Source organism: Diplotaxodon limnothrissa, linkage group LG23, assembly GCF_057381915.1.
Source record: "Diplotaxodon limnothrissa isolate DT_005_m linkage group LG23, D_limnothrissa_male_GT1.1, whole genome shotgun sequence".
NCBI lineage: Eukaryota > Metazoa > Chordata > Actinopteri > Cichliformes > Cichlidae > Diplotaxodon > Diplotaxodon limnothrissa.
The window spans coordinates 4,791,070-4,811,069 of NC_140617.1; the positions used below are offsets into that span (position 1 = coordinate 4,791,070).

The 20,000-nt window shown below is 39.4% G+C and overlaps 1 protein-coding gene across 2 annotated transcripts in view; it reads right to left on the reverse strand.

The window, feature by feature from the left end:
• faf1 (Fas (TNFRSF6) associated factor 1) overlaps positions 1 to 20,000 on the reverse strand; it is a 60,406-nt gene that overhangs the window by 19,426 nt on the left and 20,980 nt on the right. For both annotated transcript variants that reach the window (XM_085347864.1, XM_085347863.1), the window contains exons 9-13: positions 11,170 to 11,265; positions 10,941 to 11,064; positions 10,766 to 10,829; positions 10,501 to 10,582; positions 2,657 to 2,811 (exon numbers count right to left, since the gene is read on the reverse strand). In XM_085347864.1, the coding sequence (XP_085203990.1) occupies positions 2,657 to 2,811; positions 10,501 to 10,582; positions 10,766 to 10,829; positions 10,941 to 11,064; positions 11,170 to 11,265 (521 nt within the window). The remainder of the gene's footprint in view (positions 1 to 2,656; positions 2,812 to 10,500; positions 10,583 to 10,765; positions 10,830 to 10,940; positions 11,065 to 11,169; positions 11,266 to 20,000) is intronic.

A 20,000-nucleotide genomic window follows, 5' to 3' on the forward strand; every position in this document is an offset into this window, starting at 1 on the left:
GTCTGCTCCACTGAGCAGCTGATGAGTCAGGGTAGTACAGTAGCACTGCAGGGAATATTTTTGCCAGCCACCTGTACGTGTGCAGTATGGGAACCGGATGCTCCGATAGCTCACTGTGTCATACACACTTTGTTTCAGCGTGAACATGGACATGTTTTGATTTGAAAATGACATTTTGTTCTCCCACCAAACGAGTTATGTTTTCAGGGAAGACTATGTCAAGAGAAGAAGTCGAGTGTACAGAACAGGTTCGCACAACGGTCTGTTCCTGCCTTGAGCAGTTAAGACACAAGTTTACACTTAAAGGCTAGTAAATATGAAATTTGTAAGAAAAATTGTTTCTGTATGTTTCTGTTCTGTGTCCTGTGTACTGTTTGTTTGTATATGTGTCTTTTTGGCTGCTGTTACAACCAAATTTCCCCTTGTGGGACAATTAAAGGATTATTCTTTTTTATTTTATTCTCTAATAAGATCGCCTGTATTGCTATAGACCAAACGGGTAATCACATTAGACTGCCAGGTCTGTATAATGTTTAAAACACTAAATCTAGTGTCAACATAAGGTCACCTTAGTGCATATTCTTACACTGTAATGTATTATGAGAATGCGCACACAACACAAATAATCGACTTTCAATGTGTTTATTTACTTACATGTGCAATGACAGTATACTGCCTCGGTGATATATCAGATTCATTTCCCACAAGTGACAATAACACTGGCATCCAATCAGCAGCACTGCATTTATGCATAATTAATCATTTAACTGGTAGGCCTGTGAGAATAGATTAAGCTAAGCAACAGGCACATTCCAATATCAGCAGGTTTATCACTCGCTCACAGACACACACAAATGCACGCACACATAATCAGGATACCTTTCTAACAGCTTGTGTGACTGATGCCAATCACCAGTCACTTTAGATCAGCTAAAGAGCGTGAGAATGCCGAGCAGCAGTTGGATGTGTGAGCGAGTTAGTGCGCACATGTGCATGCATGCGTTAGCAGCAAAGCTGCGACTAGCTGTGTGTGATGAAAAGCTCCAGATGTTGCCTCCTTTTTAACGTGCAATAAAAAGGCCCAGCTGGGGCAAAAAGCAAAGGAGGCCAATGGGAGAGAAAGGAGTGCGGAATGAGGAAAGGAGGGAGTTTCCTTAAAAGAAATAATGGAGAGCTGAGGTCAGGGTGCGAGTCTTTCTCAATGACTGCTACCAGAGGGCAGGCTTAACTCTGGAGGTTCAGGGTAGAGTGAGAGAGCTGAGGTAGCTGATTAAATAGAAGAGAAATAAAGAAATATCAGAAAGGAAACAAGTAAAATATGTAGTATTAAAGATGAAGGGAAGGATGAAATACATGAAGCATTCCTTGTTTACAATGTGAAACAAAGGTTCAAATTTACCTAAACCTGTCCTCTGTTCAACACTTGAACCTGCAAGAGATCTAATAGTCTGTTAAAAATATATATCTCACTCACTGAACCAATGTAATAAACAGGTGTTGTTGTAAAATACCAACACAGGGTGCTGGAGCTAAGCTAGGACTTTCAGGATAAATTGGAGAGATAGAGATGTTTGGACTCCAACGGAGTCCTTCATCTCCCACTGACCCTCTATTCAGACAGTTTGGTCAAGATTGCCCAATCAGGGGCCTCACCGTGCAAACACAACGCCTTTTGTTAGCATGCAACCTCCAAGCTTCAAAAAGAGAATGAGGCTGAAGAGAGAATGAGAAGAAAGAGATACAGAGTACGAGTAATGGAGTGAAAGATGAATGCCAGCAATTACGGATGTGTCAAACCGATTTTTAAACACTGTTCATTTGCCAGATAGGATTCCACCTACACTAGCATTTCTGGATTATTATCTAAACGCTACCCAAAATATGCAGGATTCACTCTCTAAAGTCCAAGATTTTCTTGCTTCACACACAAAAAAAAAAATACAACAGCAGGATGAAGGCACGACTGAAAACTAAATTTACTTTCTCTAAGAAAACTATTCAGAACAATAATGCGGGGACAAGATAGTAGCATGCAACAGACTGCTTCCCAACCAGAGGACTCTGACAGCTCACAAAGCCCTCAGCTCATGATCAAGCTTCTCTCCCGCTGAAATACATTCAATATCCTCTTTATTAGATACACCTCAGTATTTATGCAGACAGTCGGCTCCTGCGGACAGTAAGTCACATATAAATAAAACATAAGGATTAAGGATGCAGTCAGGGCTTAAAGGTTCTCTTATTGCATTACTAAACTTTACAGCTGGCTAAAGCAATTCTAAATACAGCATGATTCTGATAGACTACCGGATCTCCAGAGAATTAATTCAGTGTTTAAAACCTTAGGTTTTTTTTTTTATTACCGTTTAGCCATCATACTCACTGACCAAACTGTTTTCTCCCCTAGCTATAGCATCACAGTCAGATTTGGCAACCAGAAAACACAGCCAGATTTAGCTTTGCAACAGAATTCACGAGTAGCTGCAGTTTCTACAATTTAAATATTTGATCCGACAACTCAAACATCGCAAGATGAGCTTAAAACTTTATTTACACAAATGAATTACGCAAAAATGGACTCATTAAACAATAGGATTCTTGGAATAAGATACGTCTTCAATCGCACTCCAAGCGTGCTGGTTGACTAACATTGTACCTGGATTTGTTAGCTTCTTTAGTGACATCCCATGCCCATGTGATGAAGTTCTGGCTCAGGTAAGAGACGATAGAGTCAGCGCACATCATTTGGGAGCAGAAGACGTTGCTGAGAACACTGTCATCATTGTGGAGGTAGATAGCCAGCAGCTTTCTCTGTGGAGAGAAACAGTTTGAAAATCAGAGTGGGAGCAAACTGCACCTCTTACTGTGCTAGGACATTTGGTAAGGCAAAGGGTCACTGCAGCTGATCCTTTATTTTTGTCTTCAATCAGTTGTTCAGTGGCTAATAGGTGGAACCAAACACCAAAGTATACAGTTGACTTTGTGGAAGAAGTTTGACTAGCTAAAACTCATCACTCCCCAATATAATAAATGTCATATCTGTGATCGGTGCTGCTCTGTCAGCCATGCACTAGGCGTCTCATTATTGGAGAGACATGTCCATATTACATGAACATAACATGACCACCGGCAGAGAGGACTGGGCGCAGAGCTAGCAGGACTTCTAAAGACCACGGTAGGACCACAACTGGCAAAAAAGCAAATACCACGCAAAATAAAATGGAGAGCGGTGTAAATAAAACTTTGCTTGGAGGCGACAAAGATATGGAGAAAACAAAACAGACAAATCACTCTATTTATTTTACACCAAATGCCAGCAGCCTGTTCAGGTTAGTAGCGGCAGGGCCAGACAATATTGACGAAGCTCCAAATCCAAGGATATTGACACCATCATATAAGCCTGGTAGATTCTCCCTACTGACAATCTAATTAAAAAAACAAACACACCCACAAACATAAAAGGTTCCAGGGGACAATGTTGGAAATAATGCTCTTTAAATTACATGTCACTTCTCTTGCTATAAAAGAACAAATAAGAAAAACTCGCACTCTCTGCTTAGTTCATTTTTACCCACGGCTGTGAAAGGGGAGTTAAGGGGTCTGTTCCTCGGGAACAGTAATCTAGGCTACGTGCGCCAAAAAGCGAAAAATCTACACAGGGCGTAAAACGTGAGGAGAAGGGAAAGAAGAAGTTGTGCTATACTGTGGCCTGTGTAGAATAGGAATGGGAGAGCACTGCTGTGTTTGCTCAACGATTAGTGCTTTAGAATAATCTCCAGGGCTGCTAGAGAGAAGGAGCTGGGGACTCATTCACTAGGCCGATTCAACAGCCTGAAAAGATTAAACACTCATGCTGAGAAGACAAGCAAATTCAGTCTTGAGAGAGGAATGAGTGTGAGGAGAGGGAGAGTTTTACAGCGTGAAAAAAAACCAACAAAAAAACAAAACCCCGATACACACTCGAACGCCGACGTCCCCGACACACACGCACAGATGCGCAAACTTAACTCCGCTGCCCGCGAGTAACGGGACTCATGCTCGCACACATGCATGCTCAATTAGAGCAAGTGTAAAGACTAATCAAAGTGGGCATTTTGGCAAACTGAACTCCTTCATCTTAGTTAAACTGTCCGTACCCCTCTGTTCCCTCTCCGCTTTCAACTCAGATCTTTTGTATTGCCTGTCTTAGCGGGGAGGAGCAAATCCCTCAGTTCAGCTAAATTACTAGGTCCAACCTGAGCTAGATAGTGACCCCATAGCCCTTCCTCACACCTGTTCACCTAAAGCTAAGCTTGCTTTGAGGCTGTGAGAGAAACAAAAGAGTTCACACACTGTAGAATAGCGTTGCGCTTCATTTGCTGTTTAATCAGTGCACCTCTTTCTTGGAAGACGGCCCAGCAGAAAGTTTGAAAATATGAAATATGTGCGTCTATAAATATGAAAAAAAGCATGTGTTCTCGTAATGAGGCGGTCCTTTGAATGAGGCACTTTTTAACCATCGTTTTAAAACAAAAACATTTTTTTTTTTATCATAAAACATGCAGGTCTTTTGTTTCACTTTTCCTTTTTAATTAATTGCTCCACTTGCCTTTTTTTTTTCTTTTAGGGATGCGGATTACCATGTGTGAATATGAAGAGCAGGTTTTTCTGTTTTATTTTTTAGTTGTTTGAAATAAAGGGATTATTTATTTCAGATTCTTGAGATAAAAGTGCATGTATGCAAAAAGAAAAAAAAAATTCTGATAAAACACAATGATGTTAATAATAAAACCCATTTACTGTTAGAAATCACCTGAAAAGGGGTGTAAGCGGATCAGGCTCATATCCCACTCCAAATCTGCCCGTATTATAAATGACCGATGACCAATTATAAGCACCTCAAGAATGCTGCTTCCTCTATTCATGTAGTACTCTAACTAAGCCAGTCACAGGAGTATTTATAGGTTTACATAAACTGGACTTCCAAAATGTTTTTTTAATAATGAGCAGCATCTCCTACCCTGGGATGTAAATAATATAATATGTGGTCTGGGCTGACAGATGAACACAATTTATTAATTTACTCAAGTTCTATTAAAGGTGGACTCGTCCTTCATTATGAGGATAAAAAGTGAATTTAACATGTGATCTGTCACATATTAAAAAGGCTTTATTTGCAGACTAATTTATATAATTTACACGTGGAGATAATGAAGTTGTCAGCTCAGGCGACTGAAACTGCGAGCAACAGACACCAAGGTGTGTGCAGAGCGCTCTGTGATTTACGCACACTGTACAGTTATTACTTTCATTTTTAGTCCAGCTTCAATTCACCTTTTCTGCAAAAAGTGTCTGCACAGGGGTTAAAATAAAAAAAAGAAAATGTGCCTTTATGCCCAAACATTTATACTTTCAAAAACATTTAATATAGCCAGTTTACAGTTAGTTATTCATAAAGAGAAACAATCAAAAACAATGTCATCGGTTTCTGTCATGATCAGGTCGTCTCTATGGCTACGAAGGGAAGACCCAAATAGCCAAGTTTCTGTTGGTGAATGAAATAAACCAAGCAAGCTTGCAATATTACAGGCTGTGTCTGATATCACTCCAGAATTAGCTTCATGATTTTGCCCTTTTTAAACATGAATGAAGAGATACAACTTGCTGCTAAAAATCTCACGGCACACCCATAAACACAAAGTCTTAGTCCACATGAAGCCACAGTCTCTGGTGTTAGGGGCCTTTGCAGTCAAGGAGAAGATAACTTGTGCCACGATTCATCCATGTTACATTATTTTGCCACCATCAGAATTTTAGAGCAATTACAGAAATAAACGTGACACTGCCAATTTCTTTTGTTTGTTTGTTTTTATTTTATTTTAAGCCTCTTTAGGGAAACCGTGTAGTGGAACTGAAGTCGATCAACAGCTTTTAGTTTAATTAGGGCCCTTTTTCTGTGGATGACATTTTTGCAACATCAAGAAGAGGCTTAATCACAAATACAGCGTGTTGAACAAAGCCAGGAGAGACTAGTTAATGAGATACAGACATGTACAGATGAAAGGAAGGACAGAGAAATCCAGATGGTGATTGTTCTTTAGATGACCGGCTCAGTCTGGAAAAGCAAATACTTCAAATTGAAGAGCTCAAATGACCTACACGGTGGGAAAACTCATTGTGATCGATGGGCAGCCATGAGGCACATTTTAGAGTCTTTCCAAACAATTATGAAAGCACTGAAATAATATGAAGTCCGCAACTGAAGTTAAGTAGTTAAAGTCCACACTATAAGAATATGGACAAGTTTGAGTTTGCACACCACATTTAACGTTTAACTGTAATGGCCACACATGTATATCTAACTGTTCTGACACATGAGGGATGGAGCTGTCTTATGGTTATCCAAGCTCCTGATCATCGATGATTCTGATGGATTAAGAGAATGTAGAATAAATATATCAATATCTAAAACTTTACACTGATGTAGCCCCTAATCTATCCATTTACACCTGACAGTAATCATTTCAGGTGCAGTCAATAACTAATCAAAGCCACTTGTGATCAACATTTCACAAGCTGACAGAGATACATGTACATCTACGCGCCATATGCCATTCTGACTGACCGCTGCTTTTTCCTCTTGACTCTGCGAGGCTATTGCTGGGTTTTAAAGCAGATACTTGGCAGCGATAAATCCCTCAACTCCGCTCTTCAGCAAGGCTATGAATTTTGATGTGTCTTTGTGTGTGGCAGACATGAGAGCAGAGTGGAGAGCGAAAAAGCGTGGGGTTAGAGTGATTAACCAGTGCGTTGATGGGGATTTAGTGAGGATCGTGGTTAGTGATGGGTGGCCTATCTCTCTGTACGCTCTGACTAACCACTGATCCCCAAGAGGGTTCAGCTCAGCTCAGCAGCCCAAAGCATTTTCATTAAGGATGGATTGAGTCTATCTCAACATTCCCCCAACACACACCTTCAGAAACACTTCATCAAATGTAGTGTTTTGCTTAGTGATTAGCCTCTCCCAGGCTATGAGAGAGTGAGACTGATTCCTCTGTTTAAAAACCCCTTCAGTCAAACCTGCCCTACTCTAATATACCCTTAATGAAGTGGGCTTTTTCTACTACGAGGACACAAATACTAGATTGCTTTTCAAATGGAAGCGAAAGAGCAAGGGATGGGATTGTCGGATAGATGGAAGAGGGGACGGTGTAATTGTGCACATATGCTACTGTGTAATGAAACCGTGAAAAGCAGCTTGTTTTGGCCTGTCATCTCGGATGTTTGTGACAAAACAGGACAAACACAGAACAGATCAAATAGCTTCTGCTTTCGTGCAACATCTTTGCACATATCCAGCTTCTCCAAAGCCATTTTAACCACAGCACAGTTGGCAGGCTAAATCAAGCTCACCCAGAATAAAACAAAATACAGTGGAAATGAATACTATTCTGCCCTCATGCTGTTTAGAGCACAGTGGTACAGTACTGTGTGTGAACACCAGAGAGACATCAGCCATATTGTGCTGGCTTAGGAGAGGAGATCAGCTGGGAAACAGGCAAAATGCCAAGCTTCTCTTTAGATTTTTTTCTACATCTCTGTTTATTTCACACTCTCTCCTTCCCTTTCTTTTATCCCCCAAAATCACATTTGCTTATTTTTCTCTTTCTTCCCGCACAGCCTTTTTTCGTCCAACTTTCTCTTGTGCTCCACGCTGCTTTTTAAGACCATGTCCTTCATTTTGTGGCCCTGCTATCATCTTTTTCACCCTCCCTCTTTGTGTGCCTGGTGATCTGAACCCCCAGAACATCTTGCTGTGTCCTCACAGTCTAATAAGGCTGTAATCCACACAAGCTGTCCGTTGATACAAGCATCCTTAAAAGGACAAAAGCTGAAAAACAAGGGGGAAAGTGGACAGCTAAAAATAAAGCCTCAGCTGTCGGGGTGAAAATTTGATGATGGTTTTGATAACTAATATCAGTGTCGCTATCAAGCCACATCCACAGTACATACATTAAACATCACCATCATCAATGACTTTTTTTTTTAGAAAGAAATGTAATTTTACGGTTTATGGAAAGTAAGGCATAGATTATCGTCATGCCTTCTGCACACACTAATCATTTACTCAGTTACTCTTAGCACACTGTGTCTAACAAGTTTTGTTCATGCTGATATTCCAATTGTTCAAGTTTCAAGAAATACTCAATAAAAGTCTTGAGCCACTTTTTATTTCTTTATACTTTGGTAGGAAAATGTGAAATCTGTCTGGCAATATGTCAAAATGTGCAAAAATACAGTGTATAACAAAATGCACTCTCCTAATAAATCTTGTTTGGAATGTAATGCTCAGTAATAGTTCTACAGGCTTTGCCTTTTGTTCCGTTCTCTGTCAAGATGATCCCATGCTGCTTTGATAATTGTTGTGGTCTGGGCTCTGGGGAGGCCAATCCATGTTTGATAGTGTTCCACTATGCATTTTTCTTTTTCATCAAGGTTTGCTGTTACTGCATTGGCAGTGTGTTTGGGATCATTGTCATGCCGTTGCCAATCAGACGCTTTCCAGATGGTACTGCATGGTGGACAAGGAACGATCCCTAACACGACGGACTGAAATGCAGCTGCAAACCACGACAGAGCTCCCAGCGAGCTATAGAGACTCATTGTTTTATCTCTCTCTGACCACCTCCAGACAGATTAACGATTATTTAAACCAAATGTAAAATTTGGATTCATCCCTATAAGACCTCTTGCCACTGAATATTCATCCAGTTCTTGGCACACCTCAGGGTTTTTTCTCTGTTTCCATTCCTTAAGAATGGCTTTTTAACAGCCACACATCCACCGAGACCATTTCTGATAAGGCTTCAGCATATGGATCAACTGAAGTTCCAGATACATCCCTCGTATAGATAGTTATTTTCAGGCTTACCGCTTTGTCTATTGGCCTCCACTTGTCCAGGCCCAAAAGCCAGTTGGGAAACACCTTGTTAGTGTAAAGATGCTGTTTATGCTCATCAAATTGTGGTACTTTTGACATGTTTCATAAATTCAGCTAAACAAATGGGAACACATTACATGCTTTTTGCAACAAGCTGCTAGTAACAAAGTGCTTAAAAGCATAATTTCATATTGGTTATTTGCCCAGTTGTCCGTTATGTGTAGACACATCACTGGTTCATCCCTTAAGTTGGGTGCCTTTTGTGGTTGAATGATTTCTAGGTCACTGTTGAGCAGTTTAACAAAAAACAAAAAAAACAAAAAAAACATTTCTCTATAAATGGTCAAGTATAAGGACTGGACTGAAAACGAGACAATGGCCAAAGAAAAACCGAGGAGACCTTAAGAGGACCTGGGGAACTATTGGTCAAGACCACTTTAAAGAATTATGATGAAGTCTGACTTCTTGGAAACAAAATATAAAGAGAGGAAATAATTAGAGATGAAAATATTACCAGGTCTCCATTACCTCTATTATAGATGACTGAAACACCGGGGGGACTGAGCTTTTGCTGTTGTGGCCCCCAAAATATGGAATAAACTGCCCCTCCATATTAGGTTGGCCCCAACACTTGAAATGTTTAAATCACTTTTAAAAACGCACTTTTTTTCAAAGGCTTTTTAGGAGTAGTACCAGAGTCAGTTTGTAGTCAGCTGTTGCTCTTAATCTTTTTTATTTTGTTAATTTTATTCATTGTATATTTTATTGTCTATTTTACTCATGTTTTAATATTTAATATATATATACTGATTTATTTTTATCATTTTCATTTATGTATTTATTTTACTGTTATTTATATTTATTTCTTTGTCTGCTTAGTGTATGGTTTTTAACTTTTATCTGTTTTATTATTGGAAAGCACTCTGGTCAACTGTGTTGTTTTAAAGTGCTATATAAATAAAGTTGGGTTGGATTGGATTGGTTTTACTGGCATTAAGCCTAAAACTAAATGACTTATATTTAAAGTTGTGTCTCATGAGATCTCCATAGATATCATTCTACATAAGCAGACTGAATTATGTGTGCAACAGACCAGCAGCACGGCGTCAGTGATCTCTGATTACCCTATGCATCCATCTATAATGGTAACCAGATTCATCTAGCTTTCCCCAACTTAACAATGAACTCTAACCCAAATGTAAAAAATGTAGGCCAGGTGAATAAAGTTCCTGATTATATTAGCGTTTTAAATTTCCCCCAGCCCAGTAACAAAAGAGAAGTTATGAGAAATAAAGTATCTCCCTTGACAGAATTAATAATATCCTTCTCTGTTTGTGTTCCTTTGTCATGTTATCTTAAGCAAAGAAAACTCAAACCTGAAAAAAGCGACTCTTCCATGAAGGAGAAATGACATCAGTGATAAAGGACAGGCCATCATTTGTAACATCAGTACCTCGTATCACTTGCACAGCCCAAATTAAAAGGGATAAGAATATGAAGCTTCAAAGAAAAACACAAGTTTTTCAGAGTATATTAAAAATGTTCCTGTGAGACCCAAAATAGTCCAAAAGGTTACTTACATCTCTGGCTTTGCCATGGAAGGCCTCTTGAGATGCTGCCTCCAAAGACCCAATAAAGAACATTGGATGGGTCTCTCCATATCTACAGGACGCACACACACACACACACACACACACACACACACACACACACACACACACACGCACGCACGCACGCACGCACACACACACACACACACACACACGACTCTTATTTAAAACATTGTTACTATCCAGCTTTGTCAGGTTTCAAAGCCATTTTAAATTGAGCATAACAACCGCTCACCTTGAAGAAAATTCAGAAGTAAAGTGAATTAAGGCATCAGTTTCATTTTCACTATTCTCTGGCACTGCAAAAGGGACAAAAATAATTATATGGTCAGGCTTTACATGCTGTATCTGGAGGTTAATACTACAGTGGCTGCTATAACTGAGTTCTACAAGTGGTTCACATTACGTACTCATAGGTGATTTCCTACAGCTCGAGGAGCCCACTCCAAACATCTCTGAATCATCCACACCAAATTCTGATGCGTCTTCATAATCATCACCCTCACTGTCGCTGATCATATGGACATCCGCACACTGTAAATAAGAAGCATTTCATGAGCATGTCTGATGCTTGAAAGTTGCCTAGGGGATGAAATGCATAACTCAGAAGCGTGCGGTGGCATACGTAGGTCAATTTACCTCTTCTGTGGGTTCCTGGGCATTAGCTGGCGAGGACCTTCGACAAACACTCAGGTGATGGCAGGGATAGCTGATTCCAGAAAGAGCTAGTGTCATCTAAAACAAACAAACAAAGGAAACAGAACAAAAGAATGAAGCCAACAATTAAGAATGACTGCCGACCGTGTGCGTTTACTCAACACAATATAATAATGTCATCAAGTTTAAGTATGTGTTGGTATCTACTGCTTATGACTTGCCTAAAACTGATGCCTAAACCAAAACAAGGCAAACTTCACCACTGATTCTGTAGTTGTGCCTTACATTTGTTTGCCTTTTTCCCCAGGCAGCAGAAGCATAACCTGTATCATGACATACTTTGTATTTTCAAACAAAGGCTTGATCATCTCTCTAATGAGGCGTGACCACAATGAGGTTTCTGTACACCTGCAGGATCCATAAGTGCAGTGGTGGTCTATAGTAGAAGGTAACCTGACTAATGAGCTCCCAAATCCAAAACCAGGACTGAAAATGTGAGCATTCAGCAGGGACTCATTACAGGAGTCTCCTGGCTCAGACCCCAAGGGATATCAGCAATAGAGACAAGGCTGTTGCAGAATGAAACTAAAGTTGTCTTGCTTTTAGATCTTAGATCTTCCAATCTGAATATACTGAGACTTAATAATAACACAACATTATATTCAGTGGCACCTGAACTGAAAACCCACATGCAAATACTGTTCTGGTAGAGAGAACAACAGCACTGAGGCAGGGCAGGTAAGCTTGGTGTGATAAGAGCCAGAGGAGCTGCTCATCCCCTGCAGAGGTCCTCTTATCTGCTCCATTGTCGAGTGCTGAGACACACAAAGAGCAGCTGGACATGGCTGAATCAAGAGACGCTTACACGCAACACCAATTGAGTCTGAAAAGAGCTACACGGGCTGAATGGAGTTTTCCTCTCTGTGTCTCTCCTAAATTAAAAGTACTTCCTCGTGCTGGTGTCAGCTCTCTAGAGCAGGAGAGAGCAGTGTAACCAGTAGACCTTATCACAAACACGGACTTATAAGTGTATCTCTGTTTGCCTGGCACTGATAAGAACTGTGCCGTCACGTCGCACTTAATTATCTTTTGACTGTTAGAAAGTAAGTGCGCTGCACACAAAAGAACCAAATATTTATACAAAACTATTTGCACAGTTGTGGACTAGTTGAGTCAGTGTAGGCGCTGCTGGGGTTGGGCAGTATTGCGATACTCATCCTGAGATTAGTTTGAACATTTTAATTGCTTTTTATGCTGCGGTTTTGTATTTTACGTAGAATCCACAGTGCTTCACCATATAACAAATCAACAAAAGGGCTTTTTTGTTAGCAATTACACAAAATAACCAAATTATTTTCTACAAAAAAGAACAAGGTAGAAATTATTATTTAAGAAAAATTTGCATAGATACTGATCAAGAAATCATGAGAAGCTGTGTCCATATCCCCCAAATCTACCACAACTATACTCTTTGTCCCTTTGCAATCACATTTACAACATATACAGAAATAAAATGATAGCATTTATTTACATATTGGGGTTTTTTTCCTCCTAAAAAGAGCAAGTGAACTCAGTCTCACTCTTGGGAGCTGAAAAAACATTTATTGCACCATTTCAAATAGTTGACAGAGGATATACTAAAACTGGCTATAATATTGGCGTTTCAAATTCCCACCAGTCGAGCAACGATTGACTGAAGGGATATTTCACCGAGTATCTCCCCTGACAATATGAGAAAGAATAACATCTTGATGAGTATTCCTCCTCTGTGTTGTCTTAAGCGCAGAAATCTGCTCCAAAAAGCAGTGGCTAGACTCTCACGCAATATTGAAACAAAACAAACCAAGAATGACATCACCTCTAAAGGGACAAATCCACCGTGGAGCTTTGTTTGCAAGAGCACATCATATAACACTAACTAAAAAGGCTAAATGTTTTGGGGCAAAAATATTTGACTGTCCTTTTCTTTGTGAATTTATGTTTTTTTCCCTTTGGGGCCAAGAACAGATGAATGTTCCCAGACAAAAAGAAAACCAAACAGCCAAGCGCATACAGACGAGAGAAGAGACCGACTGTACTTCCTGCACATTACCAATTAGTAGCAAGTGTACTATTGTCAATAAAAAGCACACAAGTGTCACAGCAAGGACAGCTGATCCAGCCAACCCTAACATAAGGAACACCTACGAAGAACACTTAACTGAATTGCCTCGTCTGTGCTCAAGTAACTCAACTCTAACTTATTTACTTCTTTTATTTCATTAGATCTATCAGTCATTCTAATCAGAAACCAGAACATCACAAAAGAATTTACTGAAAAAGTGGGAAAAAAAATTAAGCGATGTAGAAACGCAATTTGCTTTTTCAAAACCAGCAACACGCTTAATGAAAAGCTACGACCACTGAAGACGTTATGGGTGCCAGGTCTGTGAGCTGAATTAACACTGACGTTATTGAGCTAAAGATGCACAGGTTCTGAACTTTAAGGACGTGAAGGAATGGCCCCGTCTCTTCGCTGCCTATGAGTGGCAATCAAACGTGAGAATTTTAACACAGACTGGCAAGCAGAGCCCCATAAACCCTTTACCCCCGCCACTCACAATGAGAGGGTTTTGTCTGAGCACCTAATAAGTGTATAAATAAAGTTGATCACTTCCCCTGTCAAAGACAGCCTGGAGGGTTTGGGCTGACATGGATGCAACCAGGGGAGGTGAAAAGGGGGGAAAAGGAGAAAAAAAAAAAGAGAGAGATGAGTGCCTCTCAGTCCTCTTCCTCACATTGACCCAATGGCTTCTCCCGATGTTGAGGTACACAAGTGCAGCTTGACGGCTCAGTGGTGAAACGTGGAAACAAGGTTGAAGCGCCGCAGGGCACAGGGTCTGAGGGGATGAGGTTAACCCCCAAAATGACCCTCTCCCACATCTCCACACAAAAGGAACTGGCTCCTCTTTTTTGGATTCTTTTAATTAACACTTTCATTGAGGCTCTAAGCATTCAGGGGCTGATACAGGGGAAGAATTTTCTCTTTCCCTCACACCCCCCCTCCCTCCTTTTGCTTTCCCAGTCAACCTTTTTTTTGTCCCTCTACTCTATCCTCCTTTTTCCTCCCTTCATTCTTTCTGTGTTTCATTTTTTTTCTTTTCCAGTGTAGGCAGTGTTTGGATTAGGTGTCTGGCTGTGAGTATGAGATAATTACCACTGACAGCTGCACTGAAGGCAACCAAAACCTCATCATACCACCTTACTCTACTATGTCATTTTTAGAGCAAGAGAAGAACAGAGAGAAAGAAAAGAGGAAGTTTAAAAAGAAAGGAGATAGAAGACTTAAACTCCACCTTTAAGATTTATTAAGATATTTAATAAATGACATTGTTTCTAGGCTGAGATGCAATAGGAAGATATACAGCGTGACCATGGTCAGGACAAAAGGATCCTATTCTTCAAATAAAAGGTTCAGTGAGATGGGAGCATAACACCAAGAAACAAAAAGAAAACAGATACAGACAGACTAAGTCAGCACTGAATTTCACCTGAAGAAGGCCAATTTCATGACGAAGGGGGGGTGGCTCTGCCTGACTTTACTGCTGAGCCCTGATGCTATGGAAACCACAAGCTGTCCCCCCACCTGTCAATAACTGGTTTCATAGGCCCCAATCAGGTAGAGGAAGATTCCAGTAATGCCAGCTGGGAAATGGAGGGAGGTGCTGCCCTACAAGCCACGGCACCTCAGAGGCTCTGTGGCATTAATACATTAGCAAACACCATGAAACACTGCATAAATGTCAGCAATTACAGGCTAGAAGAAAGGGCGGGTGGTGGTGGAGGGGTGCAGAGATGGGGGGGACGTAATAAGGATGTCCCACTGGCTGTCAATCACTCCAACAGGTATGGGAGGAAGGACGGCCAATCAGAGCTGCTCCAATGAGATGAAGCCTGTGCAGAGACTCTCTGTGCTGAAATGCTAAGGGCAAAGTCTCAGAGAAGGCGAGGACAGAGGTTCAACCGTTATATTTGCAATAGCAAAGCAAGTTAATTTCCATCATCAGTATTATATTCAGAACAGCTTTGTCAATGCCACACAAGCGAGAAAAAATTGAAAGGCAGTACGACCATAATATTTCCAAATGATGCCAGAGTAAGCGTTTTTCTCTACTTGGAGAAAATAATTTTTTTAAATCAAATTTAAACTATAGCAAAGTCCAACACACTTTTTCTCTGACTGAGAACTTTTTCCAGTTCCGTCAAGATGTCTGTGATGCAGTAAACCCAAAGAAAATTCAAGCAAATGCTAAAATAAACAGTCACAAAAACCATTTGTTTTGCCCACATGGATCTCTACTACTAGTAAATATTACAAACTGGATTCTAATGAATCTATAAGAACATTGTAATCATGGCACCCAAAACAATGTTCAAGAAACAAACATTTAAATTGCTCATCATGAACAGCTGCACATTTGTCAACCAAATGTGCTCTGGGTAAATGTCACACTGGGGACATTAAATTATTTATGGAATATTAAGAAGCGATACAGAAGACTGGGAAAATGTTTTATATGCTTTGAATAGCAATGTGTTCACATTGGCAGTCGTGTTTGATGGTGAATTTGAATTACTTAGGAATAAAATGTACAGCAGTTAAAGCAATGTGACTTTTACTACCTTATCTATCTATCTATACATATCTAGACAGACAGACAGATAGAGATATTTATTTATTTATTTATTTATATATAGATAGATATTTCTTTATAGATATATTACTGCTACTATGTCCCATTTACTACATTTAATACTGAATTTATGACGATATAAAAACGTCTATCGTTTCATTTTACGCTATCGTTTGTTTCGTGGTGTCGCAAAATAAACTGTTTACGACAATATTTTTTCATCGTTTTGATGGTCACTGTAGTGTTTATATTAATTTCTTAAAGTTCTCTCTTTCTCTTATATTTAATATAACCACACTATGGACGGACAAGCGCCTGTTTTTATGCGTTTTGGTTAGCAACAACGACGGTAACGGCATCGCGTGTCCGCTTGTTTATGTTCCACATAAACCTTTCACAATAAAGCTCAAGATCCTGTTGAGACTTTTCAAAATAAACTGAATCACGTGAAAGAGCAGATTATTTACAGATGAGAATTAAAAAAAGAGCCGCCAGGTGCTAAAAAATAAACCTTAGACTCAAACGTTAGAACAGGCTTTCCTCCGCAGCACGCCGTGTAATAAATACTTACAAAGAAAACGGCGGCCGTTATAACTTATGTCTAAAAATGTATAGTTTCATGCATCGGTTAAAACACTCGACTCCAGCTACATGACGCGCAGCTGGAAAAACTTCCCGCAAGTTGAGCTGCCTGAGATTCACAGAATTTACAGAAAATGTTACATTTTTGTGATTTATATCGTTATCGGACGATAGAATTCTTATATCGGGATATGAGATTTTGGTCATATCGCACAGCCCTACTAAATTCCTTTATTCTAAGAGCCCATAGCAAAAACAATAACAATAGACTGAATAAACTAATCTGTGATTCATTGCCATGAAACCATTATGCATCCTGATCCAATTTCCGATGACCATCAGACCTTGAATTTCAATGAAACGTGCTGAGTGAACAATATCAGGGGCTGACACATCACGTAACCACTAGTTTTCTGGAAAGGTGAGAATTTCTTTCTAACAAACCATCTCCTATACTCCAACAATACATGACATAATTACACTAACATTACACCAACTCAAATAACTTTCTCACAGCACAAGAATAACTGAGAGAAGAAACTGATATTCTGAGCAGTTGATCAGCTAGATGAACTATGATATATATATATATAAACATAAATGTGCTCTAGATGACTATGAAAGCAACTATACAGCTAAAGCAAAGGCAATTTCCCCAACACTGTCACAGTCAGCATGTGAATTCCTGCTAATCCAATTACAAATTTTCTGTATCAGTACTAAATATGTTATACCTTTTCTTAAACAATGTAGAATTATTTTAGTACTTCAATCAACAGTTTATTTAAATAAAACAAAATTTGCAATATTGGGAAAAAAACCAAACAAACAAAAGACAAAAAAACAAGTAAAAAGTACTAATAATTTGACCAAGAATTCAAGTGAAAAATATGAATTTTCAAAGCCAAAGGAAATGTTTTTTCTAAAGACACAGTTCGGTTGGATCAGTATTGGGGTTCGATAGCCCAAGACACAGTGTGTACAACAAGAAAGGCACATTTGCAAATACACAAATGCAAATATGCACACACAAATAATAACTGCACAGGTGAATGCATTGGTATCGCACAAGACAGAAGAGTTGAGTAGCAATCGATTCCACTGCAAGCAGGATAGTGCGTGGAGCTAAATGCAATCTTGGGCCTCTGACTGCCATCTTTATTGGCCCAAGCCCCGGGAGATGAGACTGGGCTAATGAGCTAGACACTAACACTGGCTCCCTACCCGACTGCTAGGCCAGCCAAGCCCTTGGCTTTCTCTGTTAATACCTTCAGACGTTTCAATAAGAGGGCTATAGCTAGTGCAGAGGCCATTATTGCACTTCTGTCTCTTCTCTATACTTTTTAATATCACTTCATCCAAGGAAACACAGACACTGCGGATGTGTGCTAGTCAAAGGCTAACCGGGCCTATGATAATCTATTCGCAATCGCTGGCCGTTATATATACAGCTGAGTGTGACAAGCTGAGGCCCGCTGAAAACCAGAATACGGAGAACAAAAGTGCAAATATAAAAAACACAATTATCAAGTGTTTTTCTTACATATCTTACATTTAAACTGAAATTAGTAGGTACAGCTTACTGGTTTGGAATTGGAAAATGAGTGCGCATGGCTAGATAGTAGTAGTTAGGTCAATAGTGCATGAAATGCAATGATTATACTTTAAAATGTTCAGAGCCCGTCTAAGTATTTTCAAATGATTAATTGCTATGGAACATACCATGAGAGGAGTCCTTACTGTGATGATTCCTGCATGTCATTTCCCTCTGCTCTTTCCCTATATTTCCCAACTTTTTACCAATTTACCCAAGAAAATAATAATCTAATTTTAATAGATGAAAAACAGTGATTCCTTTTTTTTGTGGTTGGCTGAATATACAGTACATAGACAAATGTACATTTCCAGTAAGTTGTGAATTATTTGAAAGTTTGCTGGTATAAATTTGAAAACAAAAACGCATAATTTCCCTCAAAACACTGATATGTTGCTTCTGTATTATTTTCAATGAGTTTTACAGTTTTAATTATTTATAAATTACTGCACTGTTTTTTTATTTACATTTTACAAAATGCCCTCCTTCCTTGTTTTAAAAAAAAACTTTGATTTTGGAAAATGTCAGCACTCTTCCTATTAGTGCATAATGTGGCTCCGACTCTGAAAAGTAAATAATTTGGTGGAATAATACCAAACATTTCCACTCAAGACTGAGGTCAGTCATTGCGCCACATGTCCAAAATGTGCTTTCAGATTTGCAGTAAGATTTGTATTTCCTTTGCAATCCCGGGCTGTTTACTGATCGCATAATTTCAAGTCTCCAAAGATAATGCTAACAATGGAAAATCTGCATCGTAGCCCTATGGTTTGTTTGGTGGTTACTGGATTTACAATTGGCTGCTCTGAGCTGTCATGGAACAAAATACAGCAAACAGTCTTGGGTAGTGTAAAACTGTAACCTTTTATCCTTTTTATGTAGGTTAATGGGTGTGTTGTATTTGCTTCCACTGTCAGTACTAAAAACTTTACTTTGAGTCAAAAAAAACCAGTTCAGTCATTGTTTATCCACTTTGAGTAATATGACTAATAGGTAACAAATGTAACAGACTCTTCCCACATAACACTGTACAAAGTAACAAGTTTATCCATATGAATCACAAGTATGTATCGCTTTTACAGTTAATTCTTGCACAAGACACATATGATAATGCATGGAGAGAAAAAAAATACACCAAACCAAACAATTACAAAGACCAAAATGAAAATTGTTAGCTGGAAGAATGTGTGCACAACAGATTCTCAATGTAGGCATGAAAACATCCCAAACAATTAGCATGGGAACACATATGCTGCCAAAGAAGGGGTGAGGCAAAAGGGGTCAGAGGTTCTTCGAGGTTCTGTATGAGGGCCGCCTCTGATCAGCTTGACTGTGTGTAGGGTGAATGGTTGGGAAGGGCAACCCTGAGACAAGAGAGGTCAGCGGGACCGAATGATGTGAGCTTTAATGTCCACAGACAGAGGACACAGAATGGGAACCATCTTTGACGTCTTAATTACCTTTAACATCTTACTCTCATACTTCTGACAGCTGTTTTGGCGCAGTTTAGAGATTGGAACAATTTTCTGTGCCTCGGGTACTCTAGCAAAACCAATGGACAGAAACCGGAAGGGTGTTTATTCTTTTTTTTCTCAAAGGCACACAGATTTTGAACCATGTGACAGATTTGTAAAAGCACAGTACGAGTGGATTTCTTGGGGGGAAAAAAATAAATTTTTAACATTTTTTTGCTTGCCTAGATTGACCTTAGACCAATCCTCAGAAAAATCCTAAGGAATTTTGTTTATTTGACCATCTCATCCAGCTGGAATCAACAGAAACGCCGCTAAATCATGAATCACATCTAAGCAATGTCTTGCTGTATCAAAATCAAACTTATTTCATGGAGCAATGACACCATTTTGAGAAACCACAGACAATTTTAGGACTTCCTCCCAAGATTTAAAATATGTTTTAAGACCAATTTGTGAGACCATGTTTCAAGTAATAGACTCATCTGCAGA